Source organism: Phalaenopsis equestris, unplaced genomic scaffold (assembly GCF_001263595.1).
Source record: "Phalaenopsis equestris unplaced genomic scaffold, ASM126359v1 Scaffold000457, whole genome shotgun sequence".
Taxonomy (NCBI): Eukaryota; Viridiplantae; Streptophyta; class Magnoliopsida; order Asparagales; family Orchidaceae; genus Phalaenopsis; species Phalaenopsis equestris.
In genome coordinates, this window is record NW_018164898.1 from 119,508 (window position 1) to 143,798 (window position 24,291).

General features: G+C 35.0%; 1 protein-coding gene across 4 annotated transcripts in view; it reads right to left on the reverse strand.

Moving 5' to 3' along the window:
* LOC110027870 (transportin MOS14) overlaps positions 1 to 21,911 on the reverse strand; it is an 87,949-nt gene extending 66,038 nt beyond the window's left edge. For 3 of the 4 annotated variants that reach the window (XM_020729488.1, XM_020729484.1, XM_020729485.1), the window contains exons 1-11: positions 21,626 to 21,911; positions 21,434 to 21,532; positions 21,100 to 21,324; positions 20,889 to 21,008; positions 18,083 to 18,166; positions 17,932 to 17,991; positions 11,553 to 11,681; positions 11,238 to 11,299; positions 10,990 to 11,046; positions 2,716 to 2,869; positions 1,204 to 1,338 (exon numbers count right to left, since the gene is read on the reverse strand). In XM_020729488.1, the coding sequence (XP_020585147.1) occupies positions 1,204 to 1,338; positions 2,716 to 2,869; positions 10,990 to 11,046; positions 11,238 to 11,299; positions 11,553 to 11,681; positions 17,932 to 17,991; positions 18,083 to 18,166; positions 20,889 to 21,008; positions 21,100 to 21,324; positions 21,434 to 21,532; positions 21,626 to 21,844 (1,344 nt within the window). In that variant the 5' untranslated portion in view covers positions 21,845 to 21,911. The remainder of the gene's footprint in view (positions 1 to 1,203; positions 1,339 to 2,715; positions 2,870 to 10,989; positions 11,047 to 11,237; positions 11,300 to 11,552; positions 11,682 to 17,931; positions 17,992 to 18,082; positions 18,167 to 20,888; positions 21,009 to 21,099; positions 21,325 to 21,433; positions 21,533 to 21,625) is intronic. The other variant, XM_020729487.1, reaches the window with a different exon arrangement.
* Positions 21,912 to 24,291: the final 2,380 nt, after the last annotated feature.

The window sequence follows — 24,291 nt, forward strand, 5'->3', positions numbered from 1 at the left end:
CGGTCCGTTTCGTCATCCGAGGTCGTTCGAGCGAGTTTGCCGGCGGACGAGTCAAATCAAGTCAAAGTCGTGTGTGGTGCAGTGAGTGCGTGAATTGCGGCGTTTGCGAGTAATCGAGTCACAAAAGGTTCACATAAGGCCGTTTATCCTATAGGAACTCAATTTCGGACCCTCTACATGTTGGTCCTTAGCCCTTGCAACTAAAAGTTGAGTGCTGGGAACTACTCATGCGAGTTCTTCACAAAAATGAGTCAAGAAGTGGCTTGAAGTTCTACGGGAGGTGGGCTCCATTACTAGTCTGCTAGGATGGTCAACCAGGAACTTCTAAGGCTAGATTATGGGTTCTGGGAGTAGGAGACTAAGACCTCACAAAAATGAGGTCAACAGATGGTAAGTGCATGGTCCTACCTTCTGCAAAATCCGCAATTACAGTGCCCTTGCCAGCACGTAAGCATCAATCGAATCGATTCTAGTGATGATAGAAGATCGCAGGACAAAGGCGTCGAGTCTAGGCATGGGGCAATCACCACAGAGAACATTTCAGGGAATCGTGATCAATGCCTTACCGCCAGCCGCAGACCCTTAAACCCCTCATCGTGCTCTCTACCGATGTTCGGCCATCCCAACACTTTCCTACAAATTTTCAGACGCCCTGCATCTTGTAACAGCCCTGCAACTTTGTTTCCTTGCTACGCTACCACTATCTAGCCACCCTAGATCACCGCTACAGCCCACCGCATCCCCCATTTGATGCTGCCCCACTATCCCACCATCTAACCACCCTTTGCTACCTATTAGGAGGCCCAAATCTTTGCCGATCATTACCACCAAAAACACCCGGATCTAACCCTAGCATGGTTTTGTATTGCCAATTGTTGCATTTTCAATTTTTCGTGAGTTGTAATTTCTAATTTGAACTCAGCAATAATATTGATTTTCCTGTTGTTGTTGGGTTAACTCCGGTATCACCTAAGCTTCAATTTTTACATATATAACACTTTACCTATGCATGAAAAAGTGTATTTTAATTTTTAAAGGTTAAAAGTGTTATTTTTTAAGTGATATGAAGGATTTGGGTGGTATAAATATAAAAAAATAAATTTTTGGTGTTGGATACGTAAAAACACAAGAATTGGGTTGTATGTACGGAAATACCTCAAATATTTATCTCGCAGGACTGCATGAATCTACATACATGCTCACCTTCTGCACATAGATGGATGGACCCAAAAGTTGACAGATATCTACAAGAAGTTCCTCCAAATTTGTGCGAAATTGAATGAGTCCATCTGGAATGATAAATGCTCCATTGTTTACAATGCATACGGTATCATCAACCTGTCAAATAACGTGATCCGTTAGGATAGGGAATAGAGGAAAACGAAAAATTAACAGCCAAAATGTATGTGACCAATCTTTTAACTTCTAATACTCTTAAAAAAGGAGAAAAAAGCTAAAAATACATTCAGTAAGCTAAATTGCATATAATCCTCCTCCTAACTTCAGATCCTCTCACAAAAGGTGTTAAGAACTCAAAATATATTTAGTATATTTCGCCGAGAAACAAATAGATACAAAATGCCTGTTATTTATGATTGCAAAAAAATTGAATAAATCAGGCTTTGCCATAATCACACGGAAAACTATTTATGGTTACAAAACAACTGAATGCATTGGTTCGTTGCAAATATTCAACTAACAAATAGTTCGCCATTTATCCTGTTCTGAAAAGTTTAGAAAAGTGTTAAAAAAATAGAAAACGGCAACTAATACTGTTGAATAAACTTGATGAACGAGAATCTACGAGAAAAAAAACCTTCAAAAAATTTCCAGTCAAAATTCAGTAGAACGGATTTTTAATTTCCGGTGAGTGAAAGTCAAATAAAGCACCACAAAAATAAATGTTGTGAAGCAGTCAGCCATTACACACGGAGGATGGATATCACCACAAGAATAAAAATAAAAACTTGTTTTAGTACAAACAAGCAGCCAAATGATAAAATATTTAGTATAGCAAGTTCAATATTTGGGGCATTTACCAGCCAAATGATAAAATATTTAGTATAGCAAGTTCATATCTCACATAATGGCTGATATGTGATGGCTATTATCACATATCACACATATCATTTGGCTTTGATATGTTACAATCTATCAAAGCACTCAAATCTAAGCTTTACAACATTTATTTTTATTTATGTGTTGTAAATAAATAAATAAACACATAGCACACAATTCCAATCTATTTACATATCTCACATCTAAGCTTTCATATTTAAACACATAGCACTCAAATCTTTAATAACACATCAAAAATATCACTATTAAAACTTGTTAAAAGTGAAATATAAATTTTCACAGATAGATTTAAAGCAATAAAGTTTTATGTATGTAAATATAAAATTTTAGGTGTGAGATGTATAAAACATAAGAATTGCACTAGGTATGTATATTTCTCTTTATATTTTAGACTCCTGTCAATAATGCATATGACAATAAATGCTAGAATAGAAGGTGATGTAATCACTATTATGTAACCAACCAAAAAATTTGTTCCAAAGAAAGAAGAGAAAAAGGGAAGTGACAGTTTGTTATCGCCTAATAAAATGTCACAACAAGCATAAAAAATAGAACCTAGAAGATAATACTTGAGAGGCGCCAGTTTGAAAATCAGTAAGAAAGGCGGTGAGGGAGGGAGAAGGGGAGAGAGGTTACTTGAGGATACCAAGAGAGGAAGAGTGAAACCTGAGCACGCAATAGAAGTGAATCAAGTAATGTTAAGAATATAGTAGAAAATACTTCTAGAACAACTTTTGTGCTTTCTGCCTTGCCCAAATCCAAGCCAAAAAGATAACTTGCTAGACTACACCTGGATCATCAACAAGGATGTTAGACATTTATAAAATTTTGGCACATTGCAAGATATCAAAAATTACTTGATTAAAAACATTAACAAAAAGACAAGATATACAGAAGTATGAAAAACAGAAAGACCATTCGGAGAAGCTGATTTTGTCCTCCACTTAAAATGGCAAGTATCTCCCTTTACTTAGATGTATCAAAGCTTGCATTTCTCAAATTTAAGTTGAACTACTTCCCTCTTATAAATTAGAATATGTCATGTGCTATTCAACCTTCTTTAATATATAGTTAATCTTAGTTTAAAAAAAGAGCTCTTACACGCTTTTAATTTAATTTGACAAGTTTGTTTCAAAATTAAAATCAGGTCTTTTGGATCAAATTTATTCATATCTATTGAAAATTCCCATGTCAATTTTGGAGTCACCAGATCCACAAAACCTCATCAAGACATTTATGAATGCTTGTTTGTATGGGCTCCGAAAATTCAACGCCTTGGACTCTCTCGTTGTTGAGAGCTTTTGTGTTTGCTATACCTGGTCTAATTTTCAGAAGGCAAATTGCATTATATTAAGACACTACCCATATATTTCACCCTCATTTTGTGAGATTATTTTGATTTGGGGTTTGTGGTTTCCCATAAGCACAAGCCCCTATGGTTAAATACTCTTCCCAGTAATGGAAGGGCACTTTCGATTAATGCTAGTCAATAAACATTAAAAATTCAGCATATAGCAGCAGCAAACTTGGATTTGAATTGTTAAATTTATCACAATAAGCTTACCAAATCACGATCACATGATTTCATCGTCCCGGGTCGTCGGGTTCCCTGATTTACTAAGTCAAATGAGGTAATCGACCCAACCTGATTAGTGAATCCTTATCTGTAATTATAGATTACGTCGTTCAATGGGTAAATCGGGGGTCGATGTTTGTTCGAGGGAACAAATTTAAGTCGATCCTAGTTAACAAAAAACTCTGTCAATCGAATATATTATTATACTTCACAACTCAAAAAGCCAAAAATTTTTGGTAAACATATGGGCTACAGATATGATCGTAATATAACAGTGTCATTTGAGGGCAAATCACATGATCAGAAGGCCCTGGTCGTAACTGTTATTTTAATGAAGTCATTGGGCGAAAACTGTTAGACGTTAAGATAAATGTGGAGCACTAATTCGAAAAATTCAAAACAAAATAATTGAATAGAAGCACACAAATAATTCTAGAAAAATACGCAAAGTATACGAGGATTTAGCATAGAAAATTTAGAAAATGGGAAAAAACATCGGAGCCACACCACACCAAGAAATCTGCTATGAAATGAAGAAAAATTGTAAAGATTAAAACACACTCAAACCTCTCTACTCACTTAAAGCATACTAACGCTCATCTCTCTTTCACACAAGAGATATCGTTGAAAAACACCCAGATAACTCGCTTCATCTCCTTCAAGCACTGCTCGTTTTGTCGTCTGCATTCACACACCTCTCCAAATTCCACATCAAAGGCTTAAATGCCTTAACTGCTTCAAACAGTTTCCAATGTCGGAGTGCTAGGCTCGAGCATCGAGTTTCCAGGCCCTCAGGTCCAGGGAGCAATCCGAGCATGGTGGTTTATTGGATTCTCATATAACATTTTAGCAAGTCGGCATGTAACCTCATACTTCAGGCATACTCTGTTATGGTTTTATTTATGGGCTCATTTATACTATTTTATTGTGGTGTTCTTGGAATAGCAAGCACATGTCTGATTCATTATGATGCACAATAACTCCTAAACCTCTGATCACAATACTCATCATCATTATCAGATCTGAAACATATCAATTCAAGCATGTCTCATTCTCAACCATGATTTTCCACTTTCTAAACATATCAAATACATCAATTTTACATTTCAAGAAGTACACCCATAACTTTTTGGTGTGATCATAAATGAAAGTAACAGTTTGAGAAATCTCTATAGACTGAACTGAAGTAGTATCCCACACATCAATATGCAATAACTCCAGTTTTTTTTACTTCATCTTTCTATTTTTTTTGAGAAAGTAACATTTTCTTTGTTTGTGATAGATACAATCTTCACAAAAATCTAACTCTATAAACTTTAAAGCATGAAACTTGTTCTAAGAATGTAGGGACTTCATACCTTTCTTCCTCGTATTACCAAGCATGTAATGTCAAAAATCTACATCAATCTTTATTTCAACTACAACAATGAATTCAGACATCCCATTGATCAGGTAAAGAATGTCTTCAATGTTACCCTGAGTCATCGCATTATCCATTTAGTCACCTTCTACAAATCACTTGTGAAAGTAAACACACACTTTGATCTTGCAGTTACCTCACCAAGATCAAATTTCTCTTCGAATGTGGAACATGTCTAACCTCATTGAGATTCCAGACTATTCTATTAGGCAACTTGATATCCACATCACTCTTTCTAATAATATTGTAGAACTTATCATCTTGCAAATACACATTTCCTAAATCACTCAAAGTGTAGTTTTTAAACACTTTTTTGTTGAGCCACATGAAAAGAGGATTCTGAATCTACCATACAAGATTCAGTATTATTTAGGCATTGTGACATTGTCTGAATCTACCATACAAGATTCAGTATTATTTAGGGATAAAACTACATTGTGACATTCGTGGAGACATTTGTAGAGAGCTTCCTATCTGGACCTCTACAGGTGATGGACGAGTTGATAGAAGATTTCAACCGGATGGGTTATTTTTAAAATTAAGTTTTGAAGTCTATTTGAATAAGTTCAAATAATAAATATATATATATATATATATGAACCTGATGAATAAGTTCAAATAATAAATATATATATATATATGAACCTGGTCCTCTGTACGCATGACAGAGTTAAGAAAATTCAAATTCAATCATATGTTCATGTTAAAAACTCGATCTTTTACTAGCAAGAAGTCGACAAAGTTCAAATTAAACAACTAAAAGCCTAATGAGGGTCAAGTTGATAAAAAATTTTAATAGGAGGAATCTATTTTCAAGATTAAATTTTGAAGTTGATATGAAAAATTTCAAATAAGAAGTACACATGCGAACTCAATCCTCTATATGCATGACAAAATTGACAATGTTCAAATTCCATCATATATTCACATTTAAAGTTCGATCTTTTATTAGTAAGATGTAAAGTCGACAAGGTTCAATTTAAGCAATTAAATCCATGATGATTTAAATCCATGATGATGATCGAGTTTATAGAAGATTTCAATCGGAGGGGGTCTCCTTTCAAAATTAAGTTTTAAAATGTATTTGAATAAATTCAAATGGTATATATATGGACCCGATCTTCTATAAGCAAAACAAAGTTGATTATGTTCACAAACAATCACATGTCAATACTAAGTCTAATTATTAACAGGCAAGATGTAAAGTTGAAAGGGTTCAAACCAAGCAATCCAGATTTTCGATAATGACTCAACTATAGGGGTCTATCTTCAAAATTAAGTTTCAAAATATATCTGAATAAATTCAAATTATATATACATAAGCTCGATCATCTATAAGCAAAATAGAGTTGGTAAGGTTTACATATAATAGTATATCAATCTTAAACCCGATCATTTACAAGAAAGATGCAAAATTGACAGGGTTCAAATCAAACAACCAAAAAGACCGATGATGGTCGAGTTAATAGAAGATTTCATCCATACGAGTCAATTTTAAACTCAATTTTCAAATCAAGTTATCAAAATAACAAATCAAAATATTCAAATTAAAATCAACCACTTAAAACCGTAAGCAAATAAATTAAATCTTTCCAAGTTAAAATCAATCATTAAAAACTTAAAGCAAGCTACATCCACCCTCCACAATATTTTGTCGAGTAATAAACTTTTGATTGAACTTAGTTCACAAAGAGTTGATGTCATATCAAGTGTACAATACATTAACAATCAAATGAATTACATGTTAGTAAGGTTGTGGCTCGAGTCTTCTATCAATGTGATTTTGTCATTAAATGACACCAGAAAATAACGATTGCGACTAGAGCCCTTCAATCGGGTAGTTTCTGACAAAAGACACCATTATATTATAGTCATGGTCACAGCTCCTTTGTTCCCCAATGGATTTCTACTCTTTGAGTTGTAAATCATAATGGCACAATTGATTGACACTAAATCTTTCGTCGACTAAAATCAACCTAAATTTGTCCCTAGGCAAACATCCACCCTAGATCTACATAAGTGTCTTGTACGATGCAACTTATGATTGTTGACAAGTCTCCTTCAGTCTGGTTTGGTCGACTACCTCTTCTGACCAAGTAGAACAGGAATCACGATGGCCCTGAAGTCCGGAACCATGGAATCCTAATCAGGTTTATCATCATTTGCCCGACTATCTGGTTTAAGCTGCATTTATACATTTAACAACTTATAACTCTTTATGGTGTCATTATATACTAAGTATTCAAATTCTTAATGACTAGCCTTAATCGAAAGTGTTCTCTTGTTATCAAGAGAGATTATTAACAATAGCGGCTTACGCCTATGGGAAAGCTTAAACCCAATATCAAAAAATCTTCACAAAATGAGGATGAAATCTTTTAGTAGTGTCTTATCTACTATTTCATCTACCTTTTAAAACTTTAACCCTCAATGCCTTCTCAACACAAACGAAAAAAAAATGCAGAGAGCCAGAGGGTATCGAGACTTTCGAAGCCCGCACTCACCTAAGCTCAATCTTTTGAGAATAAATAGAAAAAACTAGAAGACTCATAGCAAAACAAAATGTTTCCGGCTTACTCTAGGTGCCAAAAACATACTTATCCCACATTTGAATGATTCAAGGCATCAACTCTTATTGTACTTGAAGCGTTGCTTCATCTGAAGCAACATTCAAAGTATAATAATTACCCATTTGGTTAACTGTAAAAATCTAGCCTACCCCTCCCTTTATAAAAAATACTAATAAAGAAAACAAAAAATATCAAAAAAATCAAGAAAGCTCAGGGTAGTCATTCAGCCATCCTTCACACTAATTTGTCAAAGAACACAACTTTATGTTTAACCAAAGCACATAAACAACAAATGTTATATCAAGTATATTCGTATAATAAAACTCAAAAATATCACATCAAAAAGGACATGGTACTTACCCTTAATTAGATAGTCTGATCAAAATGGCACCATTATACTATAATTTTGACTTAAACCCTAATATTATTCATTTGCTAAATCTATGAACTATGAGCCATGAGGTGCACTCGATAAGACATGAAGACCTTTACTAATTATGGCCGACTTAAAATTGGCCCCTTCAAAACTTTCAACTCTAGCGTATAAACTCCTCATTAACAACACTATTCAGCATAGGCCAACCAATAACTTTCTCCAATGACTACATAAACCATGGTTCGTGATAACTTGAGACAACACATCAAAAGAATCTTAATTTATACCTACTTAAGTAAAGAACTGCGAAGTTTAGAAATTTACCTTAACCAGAAATTCTCTTTCATATCATGAGTTATAAAAAACAACAGGGTTAAGGCCTTTGGTAACAATTGCACCAAATCGTTAAATAAATCTTTAGGCAATGTTTTATCTAATATCCAATTTGTTTTCAAATCTTGTTAAAAATATACCTATAATCACTCAAAAATCAATCGGGGGGAGGGGGCGTTAAAGTCCAAATAAATATTATAATAGTCAAGGTTTTTAGTAGCAAGTTTTAAACATTTTGACACAGATAAAAGAAGATGTGTTTGTCTTAATGCACAAGATATGAAAAATCTTTAGTCAGAAAAGTCAAAAGTTAATGACTGAAATAGTAGAGGATTGAAGTACTCCCTTAAACATTATATGCATTGGTTTTTAAGCAACACATTAAAACCAATGATCACTAATGCATGCAATAACTCTCAAAATATATAAATTTATAATTCCAACTAAAATGAACTCTCTTGACAAAGGCTCTCAATCTCTCCCAACACCAAAGGTTTTCTAACTTTTTTATTTGCTTGAAGCATGAATGAATAGTCATTCTCTTTTGACAAGACTATGAATTCAAGATTCGAAGGTTTAAGAGATCATATTGGTTATTTTAAAAATTGGTTAAATTCTTAAGGAATTCTTGGCAGTCTATTTTGCAGTCAATTTCATATTCTTTCCCTTATGTGGGACTTGCACATGAGCTGAAGTGGCTAAAAGAGAAGAGTCTTGGAATAAGGCGTTGCATGCTGAAAATGCAAAGCATTGCTAGTGCGTGTCCAATGTATCCTGAGTAGGGACCACTATTGGTTGGGGTAGCCTTGAACCGTTAAAAATACCATTTGTAGAAGTTTTTTAAGTTTCCTAGTTTGGAAGCACTTGTGGGATAATCCAAAATAGAGGCTTGGAGGTGAATAAAGGTCAGGTTAGGCTAAACCACGATAGATCAGGTGTCTCTTTTCTTTGCGTGTTTTTAACTAAATTTAGTTACAGATTTACTCACACTGTCTCTAAAATCATGATATTGATTGTGCATCGCAGACTGGAAAAAAAAACATTGTAAATCACTAAGATTAGGTGCCCTAGATCTAATTTGTCTCTATAATTTGCAATTATCAGTTGTTAATCAGTTGGTTCATAATAAAATGAATATTATTAGCGAGCATTTATGTACATACCACACAATTCTTATGTATTTACATATCTAACACCTAAACATTCATATTTACCAGCTGAAACAGCATTCTCAGTTGTCACCTCCACATAGCTAGCAGCCAGGTCCCCACTGTCCTCGACATAAATCACAGCCAATCAAAACCATCAAACATCTTCACAACAAATACTATAAATATAGCTTACATGTATGGGTACTGAGGTGAACAACTTATACAATTCAGGTGAAATAGAGATCTGTACTGTAAGGAATATAATTACATATTGCTGATATAACTACTAGATTATCTCAGTTTTCAATTCAGCCGAGTACTTCATCACCAACATACCACTCAAATCTGTAACATCACATCAAAAATTAATAATATCATCACTACCATTTTAAAAGTGGAATATACCTTCTCATGCATAAGCTTATTATACCATTGTACAAGTGTAAATATTCAACTTTGGGCGTTAAATATGTAAATACACAAAAATTGTGTGGTATGTACGTAAATTTCCCTATTCTTAAATGCTAGTTCAATTTTCAGTTTAAAAAATGAGATTTTACACAGTGGGATTGATTTTATTACTTTCAACGAAAGTGATTTAACTATTAATTTGAGATAGACTAAAAGTGCACTAGGGCCAACAAATGCCATTCTGCCCATAAAATTCACTGCATCATCTTAGATTCTTAACAACATTCCACCATAGACAAAACTTTAAGGCTTCATTTTGTTAGCTGAATCAAATATCTTTTGGAGAAACATTAAGAAGTTTAGAAGGATCTGATAAATTTCTGAACTCTGTTCAAGTAATCACTTTTTTTTTATGTTTGAGAAATCACTTAAAATGAATAGAAATAACCTAAAACTCATCCCAAAAGTGGCCTAATTGTAACAAAGCCAACAAATTTATATGCAGAACAACTTCTTAGTTTCTAAATTAAACCCTTAAGCAACATGATCATATAGCAATATAACATGGTAGAAAAGAAAAATTTATGAGTAGAAAAAAATCATAATTTAGGGAAGGTTCTGTTTAAGAAGGTTGCATCTATATGTAAAAATACTCGTATAGTCATTATGGAAAAAACAATTTTTTGAATGTTGTTATGAGTATTATAAATATCTTTCCTTCTAAAAAAAGTAATACAATCGTCTTTCTAAAACTATAACATCAAGCTGTAAAAACTACTCGCCGCAAAAACTTTTGGAAAAAAAAGCAAGAAAGCAATAGCCTAACAAAATCTGGCAGCAGTCTTAAGAGGCAAAGTAAAGAAAAAGCTGCCCAAACGGTTCCTTAGTTAATGCATCAGTGTGATAGATGCATAAAACCTCAATACAAATTAAACATAGGGAAAGGCTATTTTCCAGTAAAAAAAATCCCAGAAATACTAATAAAATGAACTTAGAATTGAAGGCATATGTTTCTGAAAGAACATAAGTATAGATCAAGTATCATTTTTATGGAGAAAATAATTATAAATTACCAAAATTGCAGGGTTGAATCTGGAATTTCCCAGTCCTCACTCGGGAAGGAAACGCAACTGTCATAAAATGTACAAGAATGATACACAATAAAGGTCTCACAATGAGAATAACGTTAATAACGTTAACAATAAATTTGGAACTTCCGGCTATATTGCATAGTATCAAAAAAACTACAAAGGATTGAACATTAAAGCTTCCAAAGATGCTATTTTTTTCGTCTAAACATTAAGCTGAAATTAATATTTACCTCAATAGAGCATCTGCAAGCATAAGAGCTTCAGGGCTGGCTTCTGCAATCATAGCTGGAGCCTGATTTTAGAGCAAGAAAAATTAAACAGCTGAATTTCCAAGAAGAAAAAAAGCTGCAAGTTCATAAAAAAGGACCAATCCCTTGTCAAATTTTACATTTAGTCCCTAAAACAGCCCAGTATTACATTGGGCACTTAGCTGTATAAATTACTTAAATCATTAAAAAAGAAATTATATATTTCCAAAGGGTAAAAAAAAACATATCAAAAACAAATGAAAAAGAATTTTGTGTGAACGAGAGAAATACACTTACAGCCTGCCCAACTTCAGACATCAAACATGCAAAACCACCAATTACTTTTTCATCTCTGCTCTTAAGAGCTGGAAGTAAAAGTATTTCCTTCATATACCGTATCCTCGATAGCAAAACTTGTGGCAAACCCTTCAAAAAAAATACAGCATCAGATTAGTAAAAACTAAGACCAAAAGAAAATTTAGAAAAAGCTGTTAAAAGAAAAAGGCACATAGGTAATGATTTAAAGTAGCTTCGAATTATTTATGACAGAGTTAATGCTAATAAGTAATCAAAGAAGAACTATGCTAACACCAATTTCTAATTCCTCAATCAAGGCAAATTTCAATAATCTGCATATCACATACAGTAGATACAAGTGCGTAACACCTCCACCCAAATCCACTAACCTCCACCCCAATCCACTAAGAAACCAATTGATCACCAATTTTGCCAACAAAAAACTCATGAAAAATCAAAATCAATAAAAATAACTTCTATCCAAAGCTCCAAAAATTGTGAATTACAAATTAGAAACCATCAGAGTTGCCAACAGCGTGTTTATTCTGTTTGTTGGCGCCTCTTTTCAGCTCATTTGGAAGCAAATATGTTCTTCTATATGCCTCAAGGACCTATACGTGCGCCCCGTAGATGGTCGCTGCTAAAATTCTCAAATAGGGTGCAGTGCCACGCCACTGATTATAGCAGTGCCGCGGCGCTGCTCATAGCGTCACGACCTAGCAAGCAAAAAGGTCCATGATGGTACTCAGAGCGTCGCGACCTACCAGGCAAAAAGACATGTGTCCATGATGGTACTCAGAGCGTTGTTATGGCGTCTCAACTTTAGGTTCAAGCATCGTGGTAAGCAAAAAGGTCCATGATGGTACTCAGAGCGTCGCAACCTAGCAGGCAAAAAGACACGTGTCCATGATGGTACTCAGAGCGTTGTTATGGTGTCTCAACTTTAGGTTCAAGCATCGTGGTACCCGAATACGATTTCAGACATGACCGTTGACATTTTGAATGTCATCTACTCGGTCAAAGGGTAGCACCACGGCTCTATACATTGACACTATGACGCTCAATCAATATAATTTAAGACGACCAGTCTTGCACCGCGGAGCTATTGCCTAGCACCCTAATGACATGGCGTTCATATATAGGAGTCGGATCCAAATGTTTTATATGTTTGGAACCCATTTATTCGCATATCCGCAGTTTTCTCCCCCTTTCCCAGTGCATTAAGTTGTGATTTGAGGAAATGATGCCCCTTAGATGCACGAGATCCCCGACATACACGCCTGGAGAAGAGTATGATAGGTCCAAGTTCATCAGCCGGGAAGCGACAATCAAGTATGGGGAATCCCTATGATAGGTCCAAGTTCATCAGCCGGGAAGCGACAACCAAGTATGGGGAATCCCTCCTTCGCAGGATTATTTATGAATGAGAATTTTTCGAGCGTGACGACTATGTAACAATCACCATAGCGGGGCGAGGCTGGGGGAATGTCACTCAATCCCCTAATCCCGCGGTCATTTCAGTAGTTCATGAGTTTATGGCTAACGCCAAGGAACAACAAACAATGGGGAGTTTGTCAAGAGGGTACTGGGTAGCCTTTGATATGGAGAAGCAATAGCATATACAGTTTGATCGGATACACTATCGTTCAGTACACTGAGTTCCAAGATCAGAACCCTGATTATAATCAGATTCTTAGTTACGTGACGCATGTCAGCTCTAACGCTTGGTGGAGGGAGCGCAAGGGGATGATAATACACTTCCTCAAAAGCTCCCTCAACCAGGAGTCGAAAGTCTGGCACGCTTTCATCCTGGTTGGGTTACAGCCAAGCACATCTAAGTGAGGTGATGATGGAGCACACGGCGCTCAATTATGTGACCAAGATATAGCTCACGATCAATGTCGATCATATCATCCATGGGTCAATTTCTTACATGGCTCGTAGTAGTACGGCAGTAGGCATCAGACACCTTCCTGATACATGCCCTATGCATCAAAGCCTGGGTAAAATTTAACGCAAGAGAGGAGCAAGTTGGCCCCATGCACACCATTATAGAGGCCAACATCCGATGCTATAGAGGGCCCAATACACTTGTCCTAGTCACACCTCCAGCAATAGTCTCCACTACTCGTCCCCGCTCCAATCACAATCAAATTAAGAACATCCGAGGTGAAAAAGCATCGCTCCGTCAGAGGACCGACTCCCACAGCAGCCACCTCACACACATAGAGCACCAGCATCAAAGCCAGTTAGTCTGGCAGGCCCAAGTGTTCCAGCAGTTCTTTGCAAGCAATCAGACGGGTTACAAACCGCCTCCCCAATACAATTCTCTAACCTATGGTCAAGCGTGACGGTCGGAGATGATGATAACAGCAAGTACAATGATCACAGGGATGATAACGAGGACATTGATGCTAGTCTTTAACCTTCTGTCCTCCCCCTAAGAGTGTTATACCTACTTTGCTGTTATGATTTCTTTTCACATATTGTGAGCCCGTAGGGTAGCATATTATGTTATGATTGTACCCCCTACATGGGGATCTTAATATTTTACTCTCTATGGGGAATATTCTTAGTGATTATGTAATTGATGTCATTTATTATGTTCTTTTTGATAGATTACATCGTGAGCATGCGATAAAATCACTTAATCAAATAAAACACACACACTCGAGATAAACATATGTAAATGCAGACCCAACGCCGAGGCGTGAGGCCATAGAGTTCTGGCGTTAACAACTAGAAACACTAAGATCTCACAAGTCGTTGTGGCATTACGGTGATATCGAAGGTGATTGTAGATCCTAAGACGATGCAACCAAAAGTTGTCATGTGTCAGCGTTGTGGCATTGTGTTGTTCAACAGGTACTCATAGTCAAACGACCGGTTCCAAGGATAGCTCTTGATTAGACAGCAGCCATTATGATGGCTAATGTGGCATGTGATACATAAGCAAGGTCATAATGCCTATATATGGAGTTGCAGCGCCACGGCATTGCAAGGCCCTAGAGCGAGTTCTGATTGCATAGTTGTCATGATAATGACTGGATGAATACCATATGAAAAAATTAATGAACTTAATTATAAAAAAAGAATTTACTATTACAACACATTTTGTGATGAAGAACTCTCCCACCACCCCTCGGAGTGTATATATGGATTATTTTTCTTCTTTCATTTGAACCCATCGCATAGAGAAGGCAAGCAAAAGGAAGTTATAGAGAAAGAGAGATCGCGAAAGATAAACGAAAAAATTGAGGAACAAGAAATGAAAGAGGAGGAAGAAGAAGAAAGAAAGAAAGACGAAGATAAAGGAGGAGGAGATTACCGTATAGTTGCAGAAGCGTTCAACTGAGCATTTGATGGCTCGAACGAGCCTTCCTCTTGTGTCTTCAACGAATCAAGAAGGGAGGGAGTCGTGCACTAGCCAAACGAAAGAGGAAGAAGGAAAAGATCAAATGGAATCTCCCTCCTTCGCGCTCAAGCAGCATACATGAAGGATTTCTTCATATAGAAATGATCACCCCGAGTGTTTTTGAAGTTTTGGAGTAGGAGACAAACCACAAAAACATTCATGCATACGTGAGATACTCGAACGAGCCCTATAAGTTCTAATCGAGGAAAACAATAAACATGCAAGAAAAACAAAGGGCGCAAGAAATTTTTTTAGTAAACAATTTTAAATAATTTAAATTAAATTTCATAAAACCTAAAGTCTAGATTCATAACTCCTTATTTTTCATTTTTTAGGGTTTCAATTTAAAAGTATTAATCAGTAAAGGAAGAGAGAGCTTTGGGGTAAGGAAACAAATTTCAAGTATGAAATCCAATGTTAAAGTTAATTGTTATATCCTAATAAATTAATGGAATATTAAATGCAAAATTTAATACCCTAAGTTTTAAAATATATACTTATGTTGCCCCTAAAGCAAATATGTCAAAAAAAGTTTAGGAAATTTTTTTACTAAAAAATTTGAAAGTTAAATAATTTATTTATACTAAATTATTATTTGTAACAAAATATATTTGCATATAAAGTAACAAATAGCTAATTAAAAATATATAAAAAATAATAATAATATAGTAGTAAAATTAGAATCAACATGAAAGAATGATAAAAATGAATATAGGTCAATCAAAATCTAATGTGTTACTATAGGTTCATCAAAAGACTAGACTAAGGAATACATCTGGGTAAATATTATTTTAGTTATGTTTATTTATAAAAGAAATTACACAAGCTTTTACAGTTTCCAACATTTATCTTAAAATGAAAAAGTTTATGTTTTTTTAATATTAAATGCAAGAAAATAAATAAATATTCATACATGCATACATATTGATCACCCTCGGATGATAATGGCTAAAGAAGAGATGTACCAGTGCACAAAATGGAAATGAAAATGAAAAAAGACGACAATTTTTTTTGTGGGTTTGGAAAAGATGAATGTATAGTTTTTAGAGTATGTGTTAAGACAATGATTCTCAATAACGAAAAGTGTAACATAAATAAAAGTGGACAAAAATTTATTTTCTTTGTTATTCTTTTTTATCGATCACAGTCTTTTTACTTATTACAATGTTTTTACAAAAATATTTTTAAAATGATAATTATTATAATTTAGAAATATTTAGTCGCGGGGTCTAATATTTTACATGAAAACCTGTTATAGGATAAATGGATCCTAGAGAGTACGTGTACAAGCGTTGAGGAGCGAGGAATGATAAGTACTTTATTTCAATTTTTATTTCATGTCAGTTGTAAAATTATAACTTATGGGAATGGTTCTAAATTAATTTTTTTTTATAATTAGAATGACTATTTGTGTTTTGGATTTCATTTAAATTATGAAATAAAAGTGTTAGATAGTTTTCCTCCGTCCAACGAATAGTTCCCGCCTTGATAATTGCAAGTTCCCGAGCAAGGTCATCAACGTCTGACGCAACAATGTCATGTCGATACATTTAAATTATGAAATAAAAGTGTTAGATAGTTTTACTCCGTCCAACGAATAGTTCCCGCCTTAATAATTGCAAGTTCCCGAGCCAGGTCATCAACGTCTGACGCAACAATGTCATGTCGATAGAACCACCACTATGGTTCTTTAATTTCATTTTTAATGGATAAATAAAACACTCTAATAACCTTATTTTTCTTTTATTTTCTTATCTCTTTTTTTTTTATCCTTCATATCATAAGTAAGCTCAGAAGAATCGTCGCAAAGGAATTGATAGTATCCCAAAATACTAATGCAAGAATGAAACCTTGGGACTCATAAGTTATTATTTGTTCACCATTTCACATCAACAATTAAAATTAGACATTTCAACAGAATCATCTAGGGCAATCTCAAATAACTCATATTTTTAACACTAATAAGTTTCTTTGTAAAACGATTCTCTCTATAAGAACATATGACCAGGAAATAAAACACAAACAAACACAAGCAAAAGTCTGATTCCCACTGGAGAAATAATTCATGAAATTTATGTTTGTGTCACTCCCTCTAGCATAGCACTTCTCAAAAATTGTTTATCTTCATGCAAATACAGGGTTTGTTAAATAAACATACTTCTTTGAATGATGAAAGGCAGAAGTCCTTTATTGCATGATGAAACTCTAGGATCTCTAACAAGCCCACAGAAGAAATAGTTCAGAAGCATCTATTAAAAAACATGATAAAAGCACTTGATGAACCTTTTAACTATCAAAATAGATTAGATATGATTGAGTGCCCTCTACGTAGTATAATAATATCATTCTGTTTCTTTAATACAAATGTATTAACTTCCAAAACTGAGCCAGATAGAAGCTAAAACAATATATGCTTATTGGGTCATTTACTTATACATAGCACTCAATTTTTATGTATTTACATATCTAACACCTAAGCTTCACTTTTAACATATACGCCACCTTACATATGCATGAAAAAGTGTATTTCACTTTTTAAAAGCTAAAATAATAATATTTTTATGTGATACGAATTAAGAGGCATAAATGTAAAGAATAAAGTTTAGGTGTTAGATATGTATGCACATAGGAATTGATAGTATGCATGTAAAAGCCCCATACATATTTTAGCTATCAGCCGTTCCACCCATATTAACTTATTCTTAGAGTATCAACTAAATCAAACCATTAGGAATATTGAAATTCTTTTCTAGGGCTATCAATGCAAACAACATCAAGATTTCAGTTGATTGTAGAACAATTCACCAAAACTAAACCATGAAGAGAGACCAATATTCGAAAGGTAACCACAATAAATACTGAGAATATATCACTCTACAACCTAACCAATTTTTTTGTTACAACCATGGCAACCACAACTCGGTAGCAGTAATTCATAAACTTTAGAAGCAACAGAACACCTACCTCATACCTGCAAACAAGCTCGATAAGAACCTCAATGGAGACATCAAATGAAGTTGAAACCTGTCATAAGCAAAAAAATTTAACTAAATCAAGAAAAAAAGTTGTAAAAAATATTTTAGAAAGAGATGTGATTGAACTGCAATAGGCGTACTTGCAAAGAGTTAAAGACGAAGTTCAAAAGTGGATGCGTCGGCAAAGCGGATGGATGAATCTCTGAGAAACAGCCAACACGAACCTGAGAAAAATAGAATTGTTAGGTAAATGAGACAAAACCAAATCAACCCAACAAAATGAATGTGGGTATAATTATCCCTGCAAACTGTTCCTAGAAGCAGTTCACATGTAGAACATGTAAATTTCACTCACACGTAGATCATGTAAATTTCATTTCAGCAGAAGAGAATTATCTCAGATATTCTACTGCATACTTATGTTCATATCAGTTAAAGCCAAAGAGATGCAGAAGAGGATGACAAAAATTAACCAATAATAAGGATCAGTATGCAAAAAGAAAAGGCAGACTAGGTTGCAAAATCATCATTGAGCAGCTCACAAAGGTGCATTAATAGAATGCCCTTTATTAATCTAACAACTTATTTCAGAACATTAACAAACAAGAAAAAACAATTAAACACAATAAAAATCCACACCGCCAATATTAGGAGGCATCCAAAGTCATAGAAAATTCAACAAAAATTCATGAAAACATTCTGTCAACCACATATGTAAATTAAGAGTGAAAGTTGTAGCAATAGTTAGCTTGCTTTTTTTGCGACCAAAAGGTTATGAGATTGAAGAGAAGCATAAAAATTATATCTTAACTCTTTCCAGGAGGTCATTTTAGTCTCAGAATCAATTAATTATCAATTTAGTCCCTAGAATATATTAATGAGAGATAAATTAATCCTCTATGTGGACTATGACAACTCATATTAAAAGAGTATGGAGACAAATTTAGCATTTTTATAGATTCTAGGACTAAAATGTCCCCGCGTAAATCATCAAGAGATTATTTTAACACTTAATACTTGCACAACGTGGCTCGAGGCTTGAATTAACTAAAACGAGTACAGACGGTCGGACGATGTGAATTTATACTTTATATATTAATCTATAATTTAACAAATGAAAGAGCCACTAATAAAATTAATTTAAAGCATTAAAATTAATTTTACCCCGTTACTGATTGTCTGCATTAAAATTAATATTACCTTGTTACTGGTTGTCCGCATCTTCTATAATTATTTTATCTTTTATCGCTCATCTTTAATCACTTAGTGAGTTAAATGCGTCAGTGAATACACATACTCCTACACTACAATAACACAAAGGTAAAGAACAATATGCATGTTGGTTAAGCTTCTTTATAAATCAAAATAAATATTTAGCATGTTATTCAAATGGGTTTATATCAATATTAGTTAATATCTATACAACCGTCACAGAATGAACCATCTAAAAATTTGTATCACTTAAGGTATTTTAATCTCAATATCTTTTTTCTTTTACACGCACGAATACATTAGTGTTCCTCTACTAGTATCATTAAGGGGTGTTCCACCATAACCAAGCATGCACATACAAGCATACTATAAACAATGTCGTTTACATTATAAATATCATCTAATATCTATCTTTTATAACTTGCAAGTGTAGTAAATAAGTATACTATGCAAAGCATTCATGTTCATTTCAAGATGATTATATTGAATAATAAGTCAGAATAATCATAATCTAATTGCAGTAACAAGATATTTTGACTAGTGACATTCTAATATGAATGATTTAGAGGAAATTAAACATTATTACCATAATATAGAAGTAAAAGCACTCACCTTGATGAAAATTAATTTATGTTTGAAATTGCATTGACGCCACCTCTTCTAAGTTTGAAACCTAACATAACATGATATTTAATTAATTTATTATTTTAATAAACCATTTAATTAAGTATTAAATTTTCTTTATCTAATCTGATTTACTTTCTATTACAGTATATATATATATATATATGTTCTAAAAGTGATATTTTTGATGTGAAATAAAAGAATTATATATATATATATATATATATATATAATATTATCATTATTATTATTTAAATGTTTTAATATTAAATTCATTTAATACATCATATCTTTGTTATGATCCCTACCTAATGCACGCACGACCCTTTCACGCTCTTCTTCTCCTCTTAAACAAGTCGAGCCCCTTGTCCTTCAAGTGCCTCACCCCAACAAAGTGTGCACAATGCTGCTCTTCTCCTTCCCCACTTCTCCTTCATAGAGGAAGACTCGTGATTCCACCTCTTCTGCACAGTATAGCTTCTCTGCGTGCGTGTGCTGCTCATTTTCCTCCTTCACACAAGCTCTCATACGCTGGCCGTTCGACGCTTCCTTCTCCATTCGACACAAACACCACCTCTACCCTACCCTCACGCCGTCCTCCTCTCATTCGCACGTTGTTGAACCCGCTGGTAAGTCAATTTACATAGGTAAAATCACCTCCCAAACTTCCGACCTCTCATTTCTTGTCACTCTGTTCGACTGCCCGAGCTTTCACTTCGTCTTCCTCACTTCTTCATTTCCTCTTCCATCCATTTGCCTTCTCTTCTTTCGTTTTTCCTTTTGTCTCCCCAAACTGAAATGAGCCGTTACATACACTGAGTTTGAAGAATAGACATAGCCTCACTATAATGTAAATGTAAATAAGACTACAATAGTAACCCCTTCTCAGACACTAACTTAGCAAAAGCCTGGCAAGTCATATATGTCTATTGAATTATCGCTCAAACCCATCTGCATTTCTGCAATATTTCCAGACTTAAATATTTCCTATTAGACACATTTTGATGGCTAACCTGGACTCAAGACAATTCTAACGGCCAGTCGTGAGGGCAATGCATTCTCAAACTTATCCACCATAAGCACTCCCAACAAGCAAAGCTCCAGACTCACCCAGCTCAACAAGCATCGCAATATCTTCTTGTTCTTCTCTTCAAGCCGAAGACCGTTCTCCAGGCTCTGTTCAGACTGAAGCAAAAGAAATTCCAGCACGTTGGGAGTGTGCGACAAAAGCTGCATCCAATCACAAACAGAAATAATTCAATCAGCTGAGGCCATATATTCATGTAGCTGAGCATGTACAAACGAGGTTTTATTAGTAAACCTCTCTAGTGAATTGGCATCGGCTCCTCGCATCAATCCTGCAATCTCCACTTTTGTCCTCAACAACTTCTTCTGGAAGTACAGTAAGCATCTCCAGAACAGCAGTATTGCCGTTTTCCTGGCTCTGCAACTTGTTCAAGCTGGAAAAGAACTGCTCGATAGGCATCTTGTGCTCCACCGCTCGTAAAACGAGTGCAGAGAGCGCGAGGCATATCTGAGTTAGAAGCTGCGATGATGCCGGAAAGAAAAAAAAAAAAACAACGATCAAGCAGCGTCAAACGAAACCATGAGTATCCTTACTCTGTGTGTATGTGAGACTGAAAGAGAGGAAAGACCTGTGGCGGACCCAAGCTGAATCTGCGGGCAGCGAGGAGAAGGGAATTGAGCAAAGAACCTTTGGCACCGAGCTGGAGGTGGTAGCCCTCCTTCTGGATCTGTTCATGACAACGAAACGAAATCGGGGAACAGGGAGAGTGACTAGCCGAATAGAAGAGCAAAAAATGGAGTCTCGGAGCAGGATCATGTACCTTACGGCGGAGGATTTGTGCAGCGAAAAATTCGACCTCGAAGTTGGAGGATATTATGGGATCGCTGGATGAGGTGAGAAGGGAGGTGGCGATCTCCCATGCGGCTTCAGTCTTCTGGAACTGGACAAGCCATTGATTTGCAGCTACGCGGTTAGAGGACTGTGCATCGTGATTCAGCACGTGAACGGCCTGTGCGACCTTAACTAGGAGCTCGTTCATCCTTGATTTGCACCAGCAAGACAGACGGGAGTGAGGAAGAAGCGGAGCCTGAGAACGCGGAAGAGGGAAGAAGGAAAAAATATTACATCAGCACTCACTTAGAACACTTGAATAACACGAGGAATCCGCGCGACGCAGAAAAAAACGGCGCAGTAACACGAGGAATATTCACCTTCGTACACATTAGATTTTTATTTGTATGAGAATTTAATCCCCCTCATGAATATCATTTTATATTTTATTATCTTGGCGCCTCCCACATTGAGTCTAATAATAGTCTATCTCCTCAAGACGAAGCTCGAGCGAATATTGCCTACAGTGTGTGTGTGCAGATCATGATATTAGGATAGTATTACACCTTAATGCCATCATAATACTATCGATCCGTACCTAATCCGCATGTCTCATTCACACGCAATAATTTTCACACGTTCTAAGAGTTTATTTGGGACAGCTACTACGCAGAAGCTACTATAGAAAAGTAGTGTGTTCGTTTGTTTTGTGCATTTTTAGATGGTTGTTTATGATAAAATGACATTTTTGTCCCTGTACTAATATTAAAATAATCAAGACATTAATGTGTGGCACAAAAAATAGAAGGTCTCATTTAGAAAACCACCTAGAAAAGGTGCTAAAAAACAAACATATGAAATAAATTAGCACACTACCACCAACACACAAACATCAACACCAACGCACGAACAACGCCACCACTACATCATTAACAACCACGCTCAGCACCAACTCAAATTGAATCCTTGCAACATAGTGGAAAGTAAAAAATCGCGAAGAGCAAGCCACACAGGGCAAATCTCAGACCGCAGGGAGCAAATAAGAGTAAATGTATAGGGTAAAGAATATCATCGGAGGAGATGGGAAAATGCCACCAGAGCTACTATAGGCCTGGGAGAGCAAAAAAGGAGATAAGAGTTTATGCCATCAGAGTCCGAGAATGGAGAGAAGCAAGAGAGGAGAAGGTCGCTAGGGCAAAGATGTAAGAGAAGCGTGCAGCGGCACGCAAGATAATCATCATGAAGAAAATGCGGGTTGCATGATTGAATCGACAGCCAGTGTTTAGAAAGGATTATCCCAAAACACACCCACATCCCAAATTCCAAACACAGCTGCCTGTGTTTTCCTACCGCGTGGCAGCTACTAAGCTACCCCAAATGCACCCTAAGCCATCCCCACTATTTTTCATTCTATTAAGGAAGATTTGCATACATACCACTCAATTCCTTCATATTTACATCAAAAAATTGTATTTTCATTCTTACAATAAAAAGAAAATGTTATTTTTCATGTGCTATGAAAAATATAGATGGTATAAATGTAAAAAGTAAAATTTCTGTGTTAGATATGGAAATACATTGGAATTGGGTGATATGTATGTAAATGCACGTCGCACTTAGATATACATGACATAATAATTTATAAGGTGTGGCACTTAAATACATATGGCAATAATTTATATGTATAAATTCTTATGTATTTGAAATTTCATATTTATATATATGACAATTAAATCCTTAATATAACATCAAAATGCTACTATTATGCAAATTTCTTTGCATGAATATGACATCAAAGTTCTATAAATGTAAATAACAAGTTTTATGTGTTAGATATGCAAATACTTAATTTATTGATTAAAGTAGATGTTGCAATGTTGTGGTAGAGGGATTTTTGGTAATGCATTGGAGAAATCGACCGTTAGAGAACTTAACATTCAAAAAGTTTTTTGTGAGAGAAGTAATGGATGTTGATTTTTTTCATGAAATGGAGGCAAAGAGGCTAAATTTCTAAGTGTGGCTTGTGATTCCCTTCCTTAACTATGAATCCTTTGTTCTTATTCTCTAAGTTGGCTCTATGATACCAGACAACTTGTCTACTTTCAAAACCAATTAGGAGATAATATTGAGATTTATGGTCAGTTTGGAGCAGTTGTAACTGTTTCAATATACAGTTATGAAGTTGATGAAAAATAATCTGTTATTCAAAATTTACAGTGACAATATCATTTTATATTTTATTATCTTGGCGCCTCCCACACTGAGCCTAATTATAGTCTATCTCCTAAAGATGAAGCTCGAGCGAATATTGCCTACACTGTGTGTGTGTAGATCATGATGTTAGGATAGTATTACACCTTAATACCATCATAATACTATTGATCCGTGCCTAATCCGCATGCCTTATTCACACACAATAATTTTCACACGTTCTAAGAGTTTATTTGGGGCAGCTACTACGCAGAAGCTACTATAGAAAAGTTGTGTGTTTGTTTGTTTTGTGCATTTTTAGATGGTTGTTTATGATAAAATGACATTTTTGTCCCTGTACTAATATTAAAATAATCAAGACATTAATGTGTGGCACAAAAAATAGAAGGTCTCATTTAGAAAACCACCTAGAAAAGGTGCTAAAAAACAAACATATGAAATAAA